We start from the raw sequence: 18,496 nt of genomic DNA, 5'->3' as shown, positions 1-18,496 counted from the left end.
CGAATTTATTTCTTAATGTTATGTAAGATTTTGGTAAGAAGTGATTCTGTTCTGTTGTTTCTCTATTTTTCACAGCTCCTCTACTATCTTGATAATACGGAAGTTTAATTTTAAGCAAGATTAAAAGAAGAGGAATATACATTTTTTAATGCTTTTTTATATATGAAAAATTAATTTGTGATTGATGGTAAATTTATTCATTGTCCTTAACTTGATAACTTCTATTACCAATATTGAGAACAAAACCCACGCATATCATATGACCTTTCCTTTTACGTAGATGTTCAACCTATCCATCACGCCAGAATATCCTGTATTCATATATCCAAACATGAATATAGCTGTTTACTTAAAGGGAGAGACTCTGCTTTGATATCCCCTTTGATAAATGATATTCTAAACTTTGTCGATTACTTTATCTCCTTTTCGTGTAAAATAAATACGTTACGTCAAACGAAATTTTGAGGAAACAGGGAAAATCTGAGTGAATATTTATCAAAATATAGAAAAATGAACCCTTGGGTATGGGTTCGAAAATAACCAAACTTTTTGTATATAGTGTTATGTGGTTGGCGGCTTAATATTTTGCTCCCATTATTCCGTTTTGATTTTTTAATAAAAAGGGCCATGATTTCTATTTTTTTTCTCGACAACAAAGCGACCTAGCTGACACATTGATCCTTTACTTCGTTATTAATTTACCGATTTTTGGATTTCGTGGTGAATTTAATTGTGAAATAATTCGAAATATGTAATACACGTTTAGAAGGTTATATCACGACAGATTTCCTAATCGTGCTCTGCCAAATAAGAAGACCTTTCAAAGAGTTTTTCAACGTCTAAGGGAGAACGGTGGGCGATTCCAGTTAATAAGGTTATACATATTATTGACTTTCTTCATATTTGTAGGAGAATTTGGAAAAAATAGTAGGTACTGATGCTGTTCTGAGAAGAACCGTACGTACGCAATTAGAGGGAAATAATTTAATTGCTGTAGAAGACACTCCATCGACGAGCACTCGAAAATTATCAGCACAGTTTAATACATCGAAAACAATAGTACATGAAGTTCTTCAAGAACAGATGTTATATCCATACCATTTGCAAAAAATACATGAACTGATTCCTGAAGATTTTCCTCGTAGAATGCAGTTTGCAAACAGGCTATTGCATCAGCAACGAAATAATGTAAACTTCATTAGCACTATTCTTTTCACGGATGAAGCAAGATTTACCAAAAATGGTATCATCAATTTATACAACACACATGTATGGACTGATGAAAATCCTCATGTTTACTATTGTTTCGTATCATCAACATCAGTTCCAATCAATTAACATCTAGGCAGGAATCATTGGCAATTTTTTTATTGGACCATTCGCATTGCCGGAACGATTGAATGTATAACTTTATTTGAAATTTCTTCGGAACGTTTTTCAAGATTTAATAGAACACTTACCAATTGAAACCCGCCGAAACATGTACTTTATGCACGATGGGGCACCACCTCATTTTAGCGTTGGTGTGTGGAAGCACCTGAATAACGTCTATTCAAACCGTTAGATAGGTAGAGAAGGAGCAATTGTCTGGCCTCCTCGATCACCCGACCTAACTCCTCTGGATTTTTACCTGTATTCCACTCCGGTCGACATTAGGGAGGAACTTCTACAGAGAATCACGTTTCATTGTTATGTGATAAAGAACAATGCTGGGTTATTGTGGCGGGTACAGCAGTCCTCAATTCGTCGTGCCCGCGAGTGTAACAGACTTCACGGAGCCCATGTTGAACCCTCTTATGAAGTTTTTCAATAATTTCGTTAAGGCGCCTCCTGAGACACCACTGCGTTTTTTTTATTTTGTATTTTTTCGGATTTTAAAATGAAACTTTCCCGTTGTTCGAATGACTTTCGTATCGCACTTTGTTGTCGAAAAAAAAAATAGAAATCATGGCCCTTTTTATTAAAAATGAAACATGAATTCTTTTATTATTTTTCTCGTAAACGGTTCATTTTGTCGACAATAAACAAGAGTACTCTTTTTTAGTCTAAGGTTGAAGGTACCCAGATTTATTATTTTAAAGTCTTTATCATACAGGGTGTTAAAAATTTAGGCATTAACTTGTAAAACATAGTCTGCCCCTGGTAAACTAAAGAAGTTAAATATGTTTCAAGGACACTATTTAAAGAGGTCCTTACTAGTGTACATCACATAAAATCAAAAAATATTTATAGTGGAGTCAAGATAGATTTTGACTTCGCGAAAATAATTGGAAGAGAGAACTTTTTATTTTTCGCTTTGAAAAGTTGTCAGAAACCACATATAAAAAGTTTCCAACAGTAGAGTGTACGCTAAATTATTTATTTAATAAATTAGTTGCAAAATTACAGTTTTTGCAAAATATATAAAAAAATTTAATTTTAAAAAAAAATTAACTGCGCCATTCGAGAGAACAGGAAATTTTACATAAAAAGTTTTTTTCTAAAATGCTAACTGAAGGCTGTAGAATTTTTTTTCTAACATACGAAAAATGAGACGAGCGGCCCCCAAGTATAGCTCAAGCGCGCTACACTAAATTTGTTATAACTTTTGATCTAATTGATCAAATCGACCTCACAAAAATTTAAATGAAAGAAGAGTCATCCGGCTATCAAAATTTTATGTCTTTAAACTTAAGAAAAAAAAAATATATATAGTACGTATACAAAGTTATGTCATTTTATAATTTTGTACAATAATAATAAAATAGCTGTCATTCTTTTAATTTTTAAAATAAATATCTGTAACTTTCACAAATTACTCTTCAAATGACAGTTGAAACAGTGAGCGATATGGCAAAAATTTTAAAAATTTAATTTGAAAAATATTGAGCCCAACATATACAATAATTTTAAAAAATCCCAAATTTTACTTTTTAGGCCATACTTTATAGATCAAAAACAATAGTTGTAAACGTGATATTGAAACTTTATGAGAGTACTTTTTAAACCTTAAAATCTCTACTTTAAGATGGTACATTTTATTTTTCTTAAAAAATTGAAATAATAGTTGAAAAAACAGAAAATAACAAAAAATAAAAATATTTCATGAAAAATCCGTGTAATTTATTGTTAAATAAAGTTTAATAATGTACAAATTTTTTTTTTGTTTCATAAACCATGAAATCATTAAGTTAAGACATTAAAAAAAGTAAATTCAGCGAAAAATAATTAAAATATATTTTTTTTATTTATAGTAATAAGTGAAAAATTGTTATAACAAATAACGTTTTTTTGATGAATTGATTTAATATTCATTTTTAAAACGTATATTCTGTATCTGAAATTGTGAATATAAGTTCTCTTATTGATGTAGACACATATATGAGTTTGGGTGACGAAGCTAAGCAATGGGCACACCAAATATTTTTTTGTTACTTACAGTTTTATTTATTTTAAAAGCGTTTTTCGTTTATAAAAATTAAATAATAATTATTATAAATGGTATAAGAATATGATTTTTATGTTTTTGAGTAAGCTGCAGTTATCAGTGTGTTAAAAGTGTATTATTCACATATTTTGTCCATTTTGAGGTTATACTCTAGTACACTTGTAATTCTTCAATGTAATATCATTACTTAATATTAAAAATAATCTTCAGTTTGCATTTCAGGTATTTATATTCGTTTTCTTTTATGCTAAACCTGTAAATGTAGGAGTTTAATATTTATATATGAATATTGATCCATTTTTAAAATAATTAATGAATAAATAAATAATATGGGACGTTGATTTTGATTTTGTAATTTTGTATTTAAAATCAGTGTTTTTTTTCAATTTTATTGGCTTAAAGCCTTAATTGCCCAGTTATTTTTGAAGAAGAGCAGGAACTCGATGAGATTTAAAAATTAATTATTTTGTAATAAGTTTGTTTTTTAAAAAATAAAACATATTTTCAATAAAACCTCTTTAGCCATTTATAATTTTCATTTTTCGAACCTCTATATTACAAATATGAGCGAGATTGATTTAAAATCGATAATTGTTAAATAAATTGTTTAAAATAGTAAGCCATATTGGATCAGCCATTTTCAATTGTCATTTTCCGACATTATTTTCTTGTTTAGCGAACTCAAAAACCGCTATATTACAAATATAAGCGAATTTGATTTAAAATCGATAATTGTTAAATAAATTGTTTACAACATATACATACTATCTATATACTATGAGTTTTGTTTGGATCTTGACCGGAAGGAAAGCCTCATCGCTCTATCCTTGCCAAGTAAACAGGGAATGGTGCGCATGCGTTAGAAGCAGATGCCGATGCGAGAATGTGACAATCTCGCTAGATATATTAAGTAAAATGTCACAATCTAAACAGTGGATAATCCGTAGTAAGGACCGCAGCCGTCTTGTTCTCTCCACTCGTTCATAATCTTGTGTGCAGGGCATGCGCATTGAATTCTAATCCCTCGGGAGAGACAGAAAGGTATCTCCTTCTCTCCGGACAATTCCGTACAAGGGGGCCTATAGCCGGCTACCAGTATATAGATAATAAGTATATGGTTTACAATAATCGGCCATATTGTATCAGCCATTTTGAATTTAATTTTAATTTTCCGACTTCATATTCTTGTTCGGCGGCATCGAAAACCCCTATATTGTCAATTTGAAAGAATTCGATTTAAAATTCACTGGATTATTTTAAATGTTCTTAAAAAAACTATTTATTATTATTTACACAATTAGCGTACAAAAATAAGTTTAATAACTTTTTTCTAATACTTATCTCCAAGTAATTTCAAAAGGTTTTAGGAAAATCCATGCTTCCCATAATTATTTCGAAATAATGCGTAATTTTAAGCTATCTTGACTCCACTATTAAGTTATTCAAGAAAAATAAAAACCGATTTCCAGTGGCGTCCTCCAGGGACACATATCTGAGTAGAGAGGGCCTGTACGAAAAAATTTTTATAGGAACTTGTCATCTTATTTTTTCATGTTCTATCTGCACCCGAGAGATTTCCCACATTTTCCCGGACACCCTGCATATTTTGGGCTTATGTAACTCCATTTATATTAAACTTTCGAAAAAATGTCGCGGAAATTTGTATCGTTTTTTTATGAGTTGGACCACTCCTCAAATTTTCTTGATATAAGTCTTATTTGAAATCGGTTAGATTGTAGGGATGTCTTAAGCTAACGTATAGCAAATTTATGTACCTACCCTGAGGGAATGTATTACTTACCCTCTATCTGTCGGTGGGGTGAATGTTTGCAGCACGCACAACTATTACCACTGCAAATCATCAATAACATAGATAAGGAGGTGCCGGCCCTAGGTATTACAGATTATACAAACGAGTTGGGTAGCCAAGTGGCTAAGCGTGAAGTTAAGACCAGAAGTTACCCTCGGAGGGACGATTCTTACTTACAAGAAACATTGGCGGGCGCTACTGCTGCAACAATTTATTATCTGGGGGTGAATTAGGGGATAAAACGAAGGGAATTTATCGCATCGAACAGGAAATCTAGTGAAATCGAATTGTAACGGATCCCTTTAATTTGGGTTATCTTTGAGAGTTCCGAAACAGTAGCAATTGTGGAGGAAATCAGTATTGAGCACAACTGGCATTTTTTTTAATATTTATTTAGTTCTTACTTTTTCCCTTTTTTTGAATCTGCATTATGTCAGGAAGTATAACAAAAAACCAACAATATATTTTGTCGACATTTCGTCAGTAATTGTCACGTTATCTTCAGGGTTCTCCGGTTAAAACGTTTTTCGTGTTTATACAGGGTGTTAGAAGTTTAACAGACGATAGAATACATTAAAATAAACAAAAATACCTTATATAACAAGGGTCCTAAACTCCTAAAATATTATCAAAATCTCCAACTTGATGTACAAAAGTTTGATTAATTAAGGAATATTGGCATAACTGCGTGCATAGAATACCATAAAATACAATGTTTATCACTTTTTTGAACTTCTTTATGCTTATTTCTAATTTAAAATTCGATAAAATTCACATCGAGCAATGTGACAACGGCGCGGCAGTTGACATGAGGTACTAAGCTGTCCAGCAATACGCAATTCAGTTGGTGTTGGTATCTGGAATTGGACCGTGTCGGAGTGTTTTTACCACTATTTCCTTTTCTTGAGGTTTTCTCCAGCGAGTGCGCGAAAATTGGATTCGAAGATGTCGTGCGTGGTGGACATTTTGAGCATATGTTGTAGTTTGTTTTGTATACGTATGATTATTTGGACGACGTGAATCTTTGGGTACTTTAATAACATATCAAATTCATAATTTGATTAAAAGTTAAGTTCCTGTTTTAAGAGATTCATAATTACTAAAATTCGAGCTAAAATTTAAGCACAATATTATCTTCGTAGTACAAAATCGATACAATTTATTTTATTTATTTAAAAACTGGAAAACAATTGTCTTGAAATTTATTAAATGTTTCACAATAATTGTTAACATTTTTTCCGTAGGACAAGTCTGTCGCGTGCACACGTGGTGTGCATCAGCTGTGTAGCGCTGTTATCACGTTGTGATGAAACTCCCCAATGTTAATACTCGCTGTATTTTGAAAATTGTTAATCTTACCCCCTGTAATTTACGAGTTATTCGAGTTAAAAGACGAAAGAGAGGTTTTGTTGTTTAATTTTGATATTAATTTAATTTGTATCCTTTACATGTTCTGAAGTATCTGGCTCATTACTTTATTAAATCAATCTTTGTTTGAAGGGACTATTATAATTGGTCGAAAAAAAAATTATAAAAAGGACTTTTACAAGAGCTGATTAATATTAAGAAATTAAAAATAGCATTAATAAAAACAAGATATCCAAAACTTAAAAACTTCTTATTACAAATTTAACAAGACAAATTTAAATTAAAATGAGAGCTATACATTTGTTGTATATTTATGAAATAATTATTTTGTATAACTGTAATTGTTTTTAAGTCCCCTTTTTGTACTATGTATTGATGGAAAAATCCTCTCTTACTTTATATTAAGTATATATATTTTATATTAATACAAAAAATATCTTAATCGCAGAGTTTTAAAAAACGCTTTAATGAAAGAGAAACGTCTACAACTTGCAATAGTGTTTCTTTTTTGTTATACTTAACATTGATTTAATCGAAATAAAAAAAACTAGTATTTTTTTTTCAAAATTTCCAAGCAAAAATTTTCTCAAGAACTTGCTCTTCGTTCACTATTTTATCAGACCCCACAAATAAATGTCTAAAAGATGCATATCCGCTTATTTGAAAATTCTCCTTATGCTTCTGTCGGTATCGCCAACAACGTCATCTGTTGTTAGTTTGGTCCTAGTAAACGCCTATTTGGATTCTGGATACCGTTTACCATAACCATGTTGTGCTTCATGATGGGCTGCATATTTTTCCCTTTAAATTAAGAATTAATGTAATTTACACATGATAACCTTAATATAACGCAAACAAAATAGTACGCAAAAAATTATTTTCCAATAAACTAATATAAACGACCGAAACACGATAAATAACAGTAACTTTCTAATCGACTTACAACTGAAAACTGATGATGACAACTGTTTAACACCTCAACTAATGACCATCGAGAATTCGTGAACAGAGGGAAATTCGGGAAACTATAAAAACAACAGAAAATGACTCACAACTGAATGTCATTGATATTAATAAGATATGTTGCCGGGTAGTTTTAGCAGTTACTGCAATTTATTTTGTCTTATAACCTTTAATTTTGAACTTTGCCAAAAAATTTACTGTTTTTTCTCGAAAACGGTTAGCCCACGTTGTATGTAATTTTTTTGTTTATTTTGCTCTATACTGTCACACATTAAACTGCACTGCATTCTGCAGATACCCTGTATAGAATCCTTGAAAGCATCGTATACTTTCATAATCTTAAAAGAAGCTGTAATGTGGTTAGCTTTTCATAAAAGGTGATTAAAATGCTCCAGCACGTTTCTCATTTTCATTACTCAAGAAATTCATTCACCCTCTTGGAATAATAATGTTTCACATTTGAGGGGTATGGTAAAATTTCTAATTTCCATTTAGGTGCGTTGCTGTCAGCCTTGAGATTATGAATATCTTAATATTTTTATAAAGTGCCCAGTGGTTTTAAGGAAAAAAAATTGTGGCTTTAAGGTCTGCTGTTATTCGTTATTGAAAGAGTTTTATTAAACTGTAAACACATAATAGTATATTTTTATTATATACAAAAATAAGTTCATATTTATATTTTAGTAAATGTAGCTAATATATCCTTAAAGTATTATAAATTCAAAAATGACACGATAAAATGGTATCAAATTTACATTTATAATAGATTCTTTATTCCCCTTCTTGCTACAATTTTTTAAAAAATACCTGACGTGCATGTAAATGGTAAAAATATGCGTGACAGTTTAATAATAGGACCGCTTTAATCTGTTAGTGATAAGTTGTTCATTTCACCATACCATATACAGATACTGTTTTTGTATATAAAATAGCCTTAAATTCAACGACAAAGTCAAACATGCAGTAACTTTCAGGATGTTCCATGAAAAAAAAAATAAAAATGAAAAAAGTCACACCCAGATGATATTAACAAATTCCTATCCAACCTCTCAAAACGAAAATAATAATAAAATTGTCACAAACCTAATATTTTTTGAGTGATGATACTGCAGGCAACAACCTCTGTGTAGGCTATACTCCGACTAGCATTGGATTATGCTAGCAATATCGGCTAGAATCATTCGTCGGTCAAACACACCAGACATATACCGGTTGTAACAAAAGCCGGGACGCGTGGTAGTTTATTTGTTAATTCTCGGAACGGATGGGTCAACTCAGACAGTAAAATATTTCGGACAACACTAATTATTGAAAAGTTAAGGGTTTTCAAGTAGGTTTAGCGACTAGTGCCTTTTGTCACCGGGAGTAACAAATTTGCAAAGCCGTCCTTCGGAGAAGGCCTCATGAAATCTAGCAATGTTTCTGAACAAGTTCACTTAGACCGTCGGGACCATGTGTTAGGCATCTGTTAGCGACGCGACGGCTTAGCCCATGGTGAAGTGTAAAATCGGTATTTCTAATAACGCGCGAAATGCATTCGAAGTAATATCGCAAATAATTTTAAATTATAGATATATTGATTTGTGGTGTTATTGATATATCAGAGCTGCAAAGAATCCTTCAACATGAAATTTACAGTACGGAAATATCCTGTACAGTAGTGAGTCGTTATCACCGCATTTACTGAAAAACTGAAAAGCTGCGAAGGTATTGACCGACTAGAATTATTTAAAAAGGGCCTGAGGCTGAATCGCTCTAATGAATAACCCACACGTCATTCTACATCCCCTTTTGGGGGAATTCGACTGCGTCCATATGTGCTAGCCCTGAATGATGTATGAGTAAAAGCCAACAGGGGAACCTGTGTAATTTTGTAGACTACGGTCGGGCGTTAAATTGCGATGTTGTTAAATAAAGGAACGCGGGAATAATTCATTTAGCAGTTTTGGGTACAAGAGATTTTGTACGGGGCGTAATTCTTGATGAAATTTAGGTGTAGGGGGTAGAATGTAAAGCAATTTTCGTTGAAAATAACATTTATTTATCTACAAACCTGTCACTGTATTTATAGTAACAGTTTTTTGATATTCAATGTAGTATCGCAGTAACTCACATTTTGCGCACTGTTGTGAACTGGTACAGAAATAGCTATTTGTGTATCTAGTGCAAGAGTTCACACTAGGGCTAAAAAGTTAACATTTTCGAAAATTGTCATAAAATGTTGACAAAACTTATCTGAAGGCACAGTGGCTCAATATTCAAGTAAAAGTGCCAAAAGAAATTAACTGAGAACAATATATCAGGATATTTGTTTAAAAACTTAAAAAAATAAAAAGTTTTCTCCTTTTTTTTAAAAATAAGTACATTCGCATGTCCTTAGAAGAGTTTTAAAGTATATTAGGATATTATTTAAAAGTAAGTACTCTCCTACTTAAATAAGTACATATGGTGACCGTAACCATATCCCAAGATGTTTTTTGTACAATTTCAAATGTCCCCTTTTCACTAACAATCAATCTGTCATATGAATCGACTGAAAATAACTATATAGCAAATTTAGTCAAGGTGGTGTCATAAATATTCCTAAAATAAATGCTTAAAAATAATATTTTATTAACTAATTAATAAAAACTATTAAAAAATAAACATATAACACATCCAAGTGGACAATTCCTTTATTCAGGAACTGGTTTGCCTATTTTGCCTGTAATTTCCTGGACGAGATTTCCTTTTATCTGTTAAAAGCTTTTGAAACGGCCTTAATAAATTTGGTACGGAAATTACCCTTCTATTGATTTATTGCACCTTCCAGTTTAAAGTAAGGAACAAATATAACCTGTAATTCAGTTGTAAAGTAAATGGATTCCTTCCATTAACGGTAGGCGTATAGGTATAGGTATATTTCTTCGTTTCTTTAATCTAAACAGTACAAATTATGGAACGAAAGAGTAGTACATATTTACATTGCAATTAGAATAATCCTAACCAACTCGTAACTCCTCGATGTAGTAGAGTATTATCAATGGAAATATTATAATAGTATATTAAACAACAAGGTTTGAAAACGAGTTTTTTACGATACTTTTTATACGACTGCAAACAAAGACCACAAACATCAAATTTAACTCGTTTTTATTAAGAAAATTGCTAACGCATTAACAAAAGAAACTAATATTTAATATTTATAGTAACATTTGAACATTCCTTCAAGATTACGCTGGGAAAAGCAGTATTATTGTGCACTTGTTTTCGGTAATAGAGAATATTTTTGGTGTCGTGTTTTTAGTGCAGTTTTTCAGCGTGCGGTCGTTGTTTTCTTGTTGTATTCCAGTAGACGATCGTTGTTCTGGTTCTGTGGCAGCAGAAGACACTGAAGACTCTATCTTTTTCGAAACTTCNATTATTTGGATTCTTCAGAAAATTCTAGACATATTTCGGAAATATTTAGTGTTTTCGGATTTATTGCAAAAATTAACATTAACAAAAATATATTTCTGATTTCTTGTTACATTGTAACCAACAGTTGTCAGCGAGATATAAATGACGACATCTAGTGGTAACTTTGCAAGACTACCAATAAATGCAGACATTCCAACGGATTATAAACGAAAATTTCAGCAGAATCACTCACGATTAATTAGTAATTTCTATTGCTCTAGCGAGCATAGAGCTTTCAGGATCATTATATTTAATGTCATAGTTACAGGAAAGTGGCAGCAATTAAAGCCGACGGGTGACAAACTGCCGTGCCTGCAGGAACACACCACAGTGGCGTACAGAGATTGCATTTACGTGTTCGGCGGCGAGGTGGGATTTTCAGCCGGCACCGAGACGCCGCTTTGGGTTTACGATATCCGAGCCAACACGTGGAAGAAGAAACGCACAAAAAAGGGTGAGCATTATTCTTAGGAAATATACTAACCATACGTTTCAATTAGAAAAAAAATGGAAAGGCAAAAATTTGTGAAAAGAGAATTAAGGCTTGAAAATACATACAGGGTGTTAAAAAAGTTTGGAACCCCCCCCTCTATCTCAGAAAATACTGCTCAATCAAAAAAATTATTAGGAAAAAAGTTGCAGGGTTTTGAGTGAGCAATCCAACGGTGACCTTGAAGGTCATTTAGAGGTCAAGTTGAAAATTTTAAATGGAACCGTATACTTCTGACTGGGGTTAAAAGTGGGCAATCAGACGGTGACCTTGACTATAACTAGGAGGTCGTTTAGACCGAAGTCATAACAATATCACCATCCGATAGTTAAGAAAATTTGTGCCGTTAAATTTTTTTCGTAAGAGCATTATTAAACTTAAGTCCTTTGTTTACGTTTGACGTTACAGTTACCTTTAGGTCATGGTATAGGTCATTTTTTAATTTTACGATCATTCAATTTCCGCAGTCAAGAATATCGGGTCATTTATTAAAAATCGACTTGACCTGTAAACGACCTTGAGGGTCATGGTCAAGGTCATATCCGAACGTAAATATTTCCATTTTTTCCATATCCGGGGTAAAAAATATACCGTTCCATTTAAAATTTTCAACTTGACCTCTAAATGACCTTCAAGGTCATGCTCACTCAAAACCCTGCAAGTTTTATCCTAATCATTTTTTTGTTTGAGCAGTGTTTTCTGAGATAGGGGGGGGGGGTTCCAAACCTTTTGAACACAGGGTATAATCATAATTTACAATTTTATATTAATAATAAAGTATGAAGAAAACAACATCTACATAACAAATAGATACATATTAAATACAGTTTGTCCACCAAAAGGAGGGATGGGGTAAAAAGGGAAGACAGAATCAAACATGAAATTTTTAATCATAAAAATTAGAAGAAAATTGTTTTATAAAAAAAAGCATGAAACTATTAGGCAATTATTGATATGATCAGAAAATTCTGATTTTAGATTTAGATTCAGCAGATCAAGATACTACGGAATACAAGGTGATTCAGTACCAAATATTTTTTTTAAAGTACAGGGGACTTACAAAAACAATTTAAAAAAACAAAAAGGGGAGTTCGAAATTGATTGTTTTAAAAGTACACCTTTGCATGGCACTGGAAATTGGTCAACTGTAACACCTGACCTTGCGCAAGGCAAAGTATGCAGTCGGCGACCGGCACGGTGGCAAAGTGTAATTAAAAAATTAACGAACAAAAAATTTAAAGATCCCCTCTCCCAATGAAATAAATATGTAAGTAAAATTTTATAACGCCTATTGTATATCAAATTCTACTGCTATTGCTATCATTAATTATTATGGTCAGTAAAATCATTTGACATAGGTACCTACCTGATGTTGCAACAATTGTTTAAAATTTTGTCCGTCGCATAGGCGTGTAAACATATCTGCGTCCGTCTTACCCAGTTTCTACGAACTAACACAAATGTTGGCTTGCTTCACCGTAAATTAAAACGATATGCGTCAACTCGCGAGTTGCTATACACGTAAACCATTTTTGACACTTAAAAACTGATGTAAACACTATCACAAAAACGTAACATCGGATTTCAGTATTCGGAATCGTCTAGAGCCACGTGGAGAGAGAGAGCGCATTGTGTACAACGAGAATGACGCTAGCAAACGGAAACTATAAGGATTTCACAAAAAATTTATTTACGATATTGACTCAATTTTTCATGGCGCACCTATTCCCATTTTTTTTATAAGTCGTGAATCACCCTGTATACTAGTTTGGTCCACAGCTCAGCTCAACTTTTGTAGCGCTGTGTTGTTTTGTTTCATTTTCCAGAATTCGCAAATATCAGGTTAACATTTTATCATAAATACCTACTTTTCCGGAAACATTTCTCTTGTGGTAAATAAGAAATCAATGCAAACTGTTTATAGGCAGGAGATCTACTTTTTCAATGTTTGTGTCGATTCCCTGATAACTTATACAGAAACACAAACACTTTCAGCGGTTTTATCGGGTTCAAATATGTACATTTAGATGTTTTAGGTGTAGCGACACCAAAGGGAAGAAGAGGGCATTCAGCTCTCGTCTACAATGGGTCCATGCTTATATATGGTGGGTATCAGGATCTACGGGGGTCATGTAGCGAACTGTGGGCATACCATTTTGGTAAGTAAATTTAATAGACAGAAAAACATGTCAAATAAAAATAAGAAAATTGTGTTTATGTAAGCAAAAAAAATGGACATATGCAATATACCCGCTAAGATCGTTTAAAAAGAATATATTGTCAAACGTAAATATAAGTTCTTCAAAATTCACTTTTGCGTTATAGACCAGGGCGCATCTGTAGAAATATCCCACTTCTTAATGTAATAGGGGGCAAGCTAATTTTTGCTGGAATACCTTCAGTACCTACAACTCACATAATAAAAGTGTAAATGCCTAAATCTGGGCGAGGTCCGGAACATTTTCAAAATTGCAGAAATGTTTAAGAAATTTAAAAATATCTTGGAACCTATGCGTTTGGAAGAATATTGAAGAGGAAAAAAGTTTTAGAATTGAATTTTACACAACATACTGTTAGTTAAAAATGTTTAAATTTATTACCGATGTTGCAAAATGGCAATAATTGATGAAAAAAGGCAAAATAGTCAAGTTTTTTGGACAATTTTTTAAAATATTTTAAATGCTCCGAGGGCATTCTAATTTTGGTAAAAAAAACATTAGAGTATAATAAAACAACACACCAAATTTCATTAAAATCGATTCGATAGTTTTGAAAAAAATTTTTCGAATTTTCAAAATGATCTTCAAATAAAACATACTTGAAAAATTTTTCACTTAGAAAATTTTTCACTTAGAAAAGACCACTCAGCCTTTCGAATGGTTTTTGAAAAATTGAAATCGATTATTATTAGGACGGCTACAGTAAATTTTTAAAGTTAACACTCTTTTTTTTTAATTTTTAAACAAAGATTACATTTATCAATTTGCAATTTAGTTTTTTCAAAAATTATAATTTTAAAGTACTCGGAAAGACGCTTTTTTTTAAAAGAAGTTAAATTCCGTTTACTGGTTCTCGATCAAAGTTTATCGGCATTTACCGTTAATTTATAAACAATTTAACAATAATCTTTGATCCAGTGGCTTCGTTTTTCCGAGTTCTAAGCTGGAAAAATTTTCATATCCATAAGTTATCGGCAACATAGATAAATCTGCGGAAAAGCTGTCGCTCGCATGAAAAATGACTCAAAACACGAAAAGTGGGGGAGGGGGCTTTCGCTCCGAGACTGAATTCGGAGGTTCAAAATGCGAAGGTACGAAAAAAATTGCATTATCTCGGCTTCTAATTTCGATCTTTTTTCGAAGGAATTCGAATATCTTAATGCCAACTGTTTAATTTGCACATATTTTGTTATAAACAAAGTTTATTATTATTTATGCATTAAATATTTTACCCTATGCTATTACATTTTTCCGATGAAAAAATTTGTTTACGTATACATTTCAACACTGAATATAAATATATTTAGTTATAATTATTATAATTATTTAAATGATTTTTGTTTAAACAAATTAATTTTTTTTTATTTGGAAATAATTTTTTATTAAATACAGATAAAATTAAGAAAAAATAGTACTTTAAAATTATAATTTTTGAAAAAAACTAAATTGCAAATTGACAAATGTAATCTAATTGTCTAAAAATAAAAAAAAGAGTGGTAACTTTAAAAATTTACTGCGGCCGTCCTAATCAACCGATTTCAATTTTTCAAAAACCATTTGAAAGGTTGAGCGGCCTTTTCTATGTGAAAAAATTTTAAAGTATTTAGATGCTTTATTTGAGGCTGTGCAATATTTTGAAAATTCAAATTTTTTTTTTAATTTCACGTAAAATCACGTAAAAAACAGCTACTAGAAAGAGATATTTCTGTAATTATTTTGTTAAAAGAGTGCAAAAAAACTGTTCTCTATGTTATGCTTTTTCTTAAATACATACATGTAACTTTTCTCGTATTATTTATTAAATTTTATATGCTTTATTCATTTACTACTTACATACCGTAATTGTAACTGTACATGTGAGTAACATCACTAAATCAATAATTAATTTGTGGAGCAGTTAAGTAATATAACAACTTCCATAATGACAACGTATTTAGAGTATTATATACGAGAACATAATCTGGATTAGATTACTAATCAAATGATCTATCTAGCTAAAATAATTGCTCAATTTCTAAAGTTAAATTCCCTCTGAGAGAGACTAAAAATAGTACGAATTGAATCGAGCTCAAACATGCAACAATTTTTTTCAGTTCTGTCTGTTAAATTATCGATTTTCGTTCGGCGTGGTGTTTCCCAATTTCTGGTTGATTGGTTGTCCAAACCATTGTATCTCGACAACATGGATGAACTGTAATTTAATAAATTTACTTGTAGTTTTTAATTATTTTGTAATACAATAGAACGCCTTTGTAGATCAGAAATTAAACGGAAAACTTCGATAATCCGTAGAAAATAAATGTAAAAAGCGTGTTTTTGTTCTATAGAAAACTGGATGTTGAACTGAAATAGCACATAAAGTGACCTATTTCGCTTGAAAGGGCCGCATTCAATCGTGAACGTCTCCTTTTAGAAGGGTGCAAGGGCGTTCTTTTCCCATTGTGATCCGCATCCTCTTTGATATCTAGATTTAAGGCGCCAATGAAAGATTAATTCGCTATTTCTGCAGAAGTGACACGCCATTAGGTTCCATTTTTCCCTTTCCAAGAGAATTTTATTCCTCATATGGACGTGTAATCCGATAAATTCAATTTTGTTGACAAAAAATAGAAGGTTAATTTCAAGGTTGATACATTTTTAAAAANCCTTGACTGTAACTTGGAGGTTTAGGCCGAGGTCATAACAATATCAATAGTTAAGAAAATTTTTGCCCTTAATTTTTTTTCGTAAGAGCATTATTAAACTTAAGTTCTTTGCTTACATTTGACGTTACAGTTACCTTTAGGTCATGGTTAAAGACATGGTATAGGTCATTTTTGAATTTTACGCTCATTTAATTTCCGCAGTCAAGAATATCGGGTTATTTATTAAAAATCGACTTGACCTGTAAACGACCTCGAGAGTCATGGTCAAAGTCATATCCGAACGTAAATATTTCCATTTTTTCCATATCCGGGGTAAAAAATATACGGCTCTAAATGACCTGCGAGGTCATGGTCAAGGTCACCGTTGGATTGCTCACTCAAAACCCTGCAACTTTTATCCTAATCATTTTTGTTTCTTTGAAAACAGGGTATAATCATAATTTACAATTTTATATTAATAATAAAGTATGAAGAAAACAAATAGATACATATTAAATACAGTTTGTCCACTAAAAGGAGGGATGGGGTAAAACGGGAAGACATAATCAAATATGAAATTTGTAATCATAAAAATTAGAGAAAAAATGTTTTAAGTTTTAAAAAGCATGAAACTATTTATTAATTCGAATTCCATAGGCATAGGCAATTATCGATCTGATCAGAAAATTCTGATTTTAGATTTAGATTCAGCGGATCAAGATACTATGGAATACAAGGTGATTCTGCACCAAAATTTTTTTTAAAGTACAGGGGACTTACAAATACAATTTAAAAAAACAAAAAGGGCACTTCGAAAATGATTGGTTTAAAAATACACCTTTGCATGGCACTGGAAATTGGTCAACTGTAACACCCGACCTTGCGCAAGGCATAGTATGCAGTCGGCATACTTTGCCTTGCGCAAATTAAAAAATAAACGAACAAAAAATTTAAAGATTTTCTCTCCCAATGAAAGAAATATGTAAATAAAATTTTATAACACCTATTGTATATCAAATTCTACTGCTATTGCTATCATTAATTATTATGGTTAGTAAAATCATTTGACATACCTACCTGATGTTGCAACAACTGTTTAAAATTTTGTCCGTCGCATCGGCGTGTAAACATATTTGCGTCCGTCTTACCCAGTTTCTACGAACTAACACAAATGTTGTCTTGCTTCACCGTAAATTAAAACGATATGCATCAACTCCCGAGTTGCTATACACGTAAACCATTTTTGACACTTAAAAACTGATGTAAACACTATCACAAAAACGTAACATCAGATTTCAGTATTCGGAATCGCCTAGAGCCACGTGGAGAGAGAGCGCATTGCGCACAGTATACAACGAGAATGACGCTAGCAAACGGAAACTATAAGGATTTTACAAAAAATTTATTTACGATATTGACTCAATTTTTCATGGCGCACCTATTCCCATTTTTTTGATAAGTCGTGAATCACCCTGTATACTAGTTTGGTCCACAGCTCAGCTCAACTTTTGTAGCGCTGCGCGCCACAGTGGTCGGAAATCCGAAAAAGCTGGACAAAAGTCCAAAAACACTTGCATCATCACCAAAAGTGGGGACTTCATGTTTTTCAGGTCGCTAAAGCCGAATTTACAGTCAAAAATCTCAAATTCAAGATGGCTGATACAAAATGGCCGATATATCACTTAATTTATTGAATCTAATTGAAATTTCGAGTGCCTCTGGTATTGAGGTCGCGTAAAACGTATGTAAGATCGAAGTTTGAGGTTTTTGAGGTAATTAATTATTATTAATAAAGTACGAAAAGTAAATATCTGCGATATAAGGCATGTATTTGGAATGAATTCGTCATTTCGAACGAAATAATTTCTAAATACTATTGAAGCTTATTCTTGTTATAAAGCTTATTCTAATTATTTAGCTAATTCTAATACACATGAGTCATTCGCATCGTCATCACCTGTCACATAACCGTCAGAGAATGAAAATATTATCCATAGCTTCGGTGGAAAAGCTTTTCTCATTTTCATCTATCTTGCACCTTTTTAAAAAGGTTGATCTAAAATGATGATTTGCGTTTCTAAATTCTCTTGGAATTTTCCTTTCAAAAATCGAAAAATTTATTTTTTCGTTCACGTAATTTTACTGGTGCCTGATCCT

The 18,496-nt window shown here is 31.9% G+C and overlaps 1 protein-coding gene across 2 annotated transcripts in view; it reads left to right on the top strand.

Moving 5' to 3' along the window:
* LOC108905316 overlaps window positions 1–18,496 on the top strand; it is a 64,845-nt gene that overhangs the window by 34,584 nt on the left and 11,765 nt on the right. For both annotated transcript variants that reach the window (XM_018708126.1, XM_018708125.1), the window contains exons 3-4: window positions 11,269–11,460; window positions 13,533–13,655. In XM_018708126.1, the coding sequence (XP_018563642.1) occupies window positions 11,269–11,460; window positions 13,533–13,655 (315 nt within the window). The remainder of the gene's footprint in view (window positions 1–11,268; window positions 11,461–13,532; window positions 13,656–18,496) is intronic.

This window comes from Anoplophora glabripennis, unplaced genomic scaffold, assembly GCF_000390285.2.
Source record: "Anoplophora glabripennis isolate ALB-LARVAE unplaced genomic scaffold, Agla_2.0 scaffold217, whole genome shotgun sequence".
Classification (NCBI taxonomy): Eukaryota; Metazoa; Arthropoda; class Insecta; order Coleoptera; family Cerambycidae; genus Anoplophora; species Anoplophora glabripennis.
This window is presented reverse-complemented; position numbering and strand designations above follow the sequence as displayed.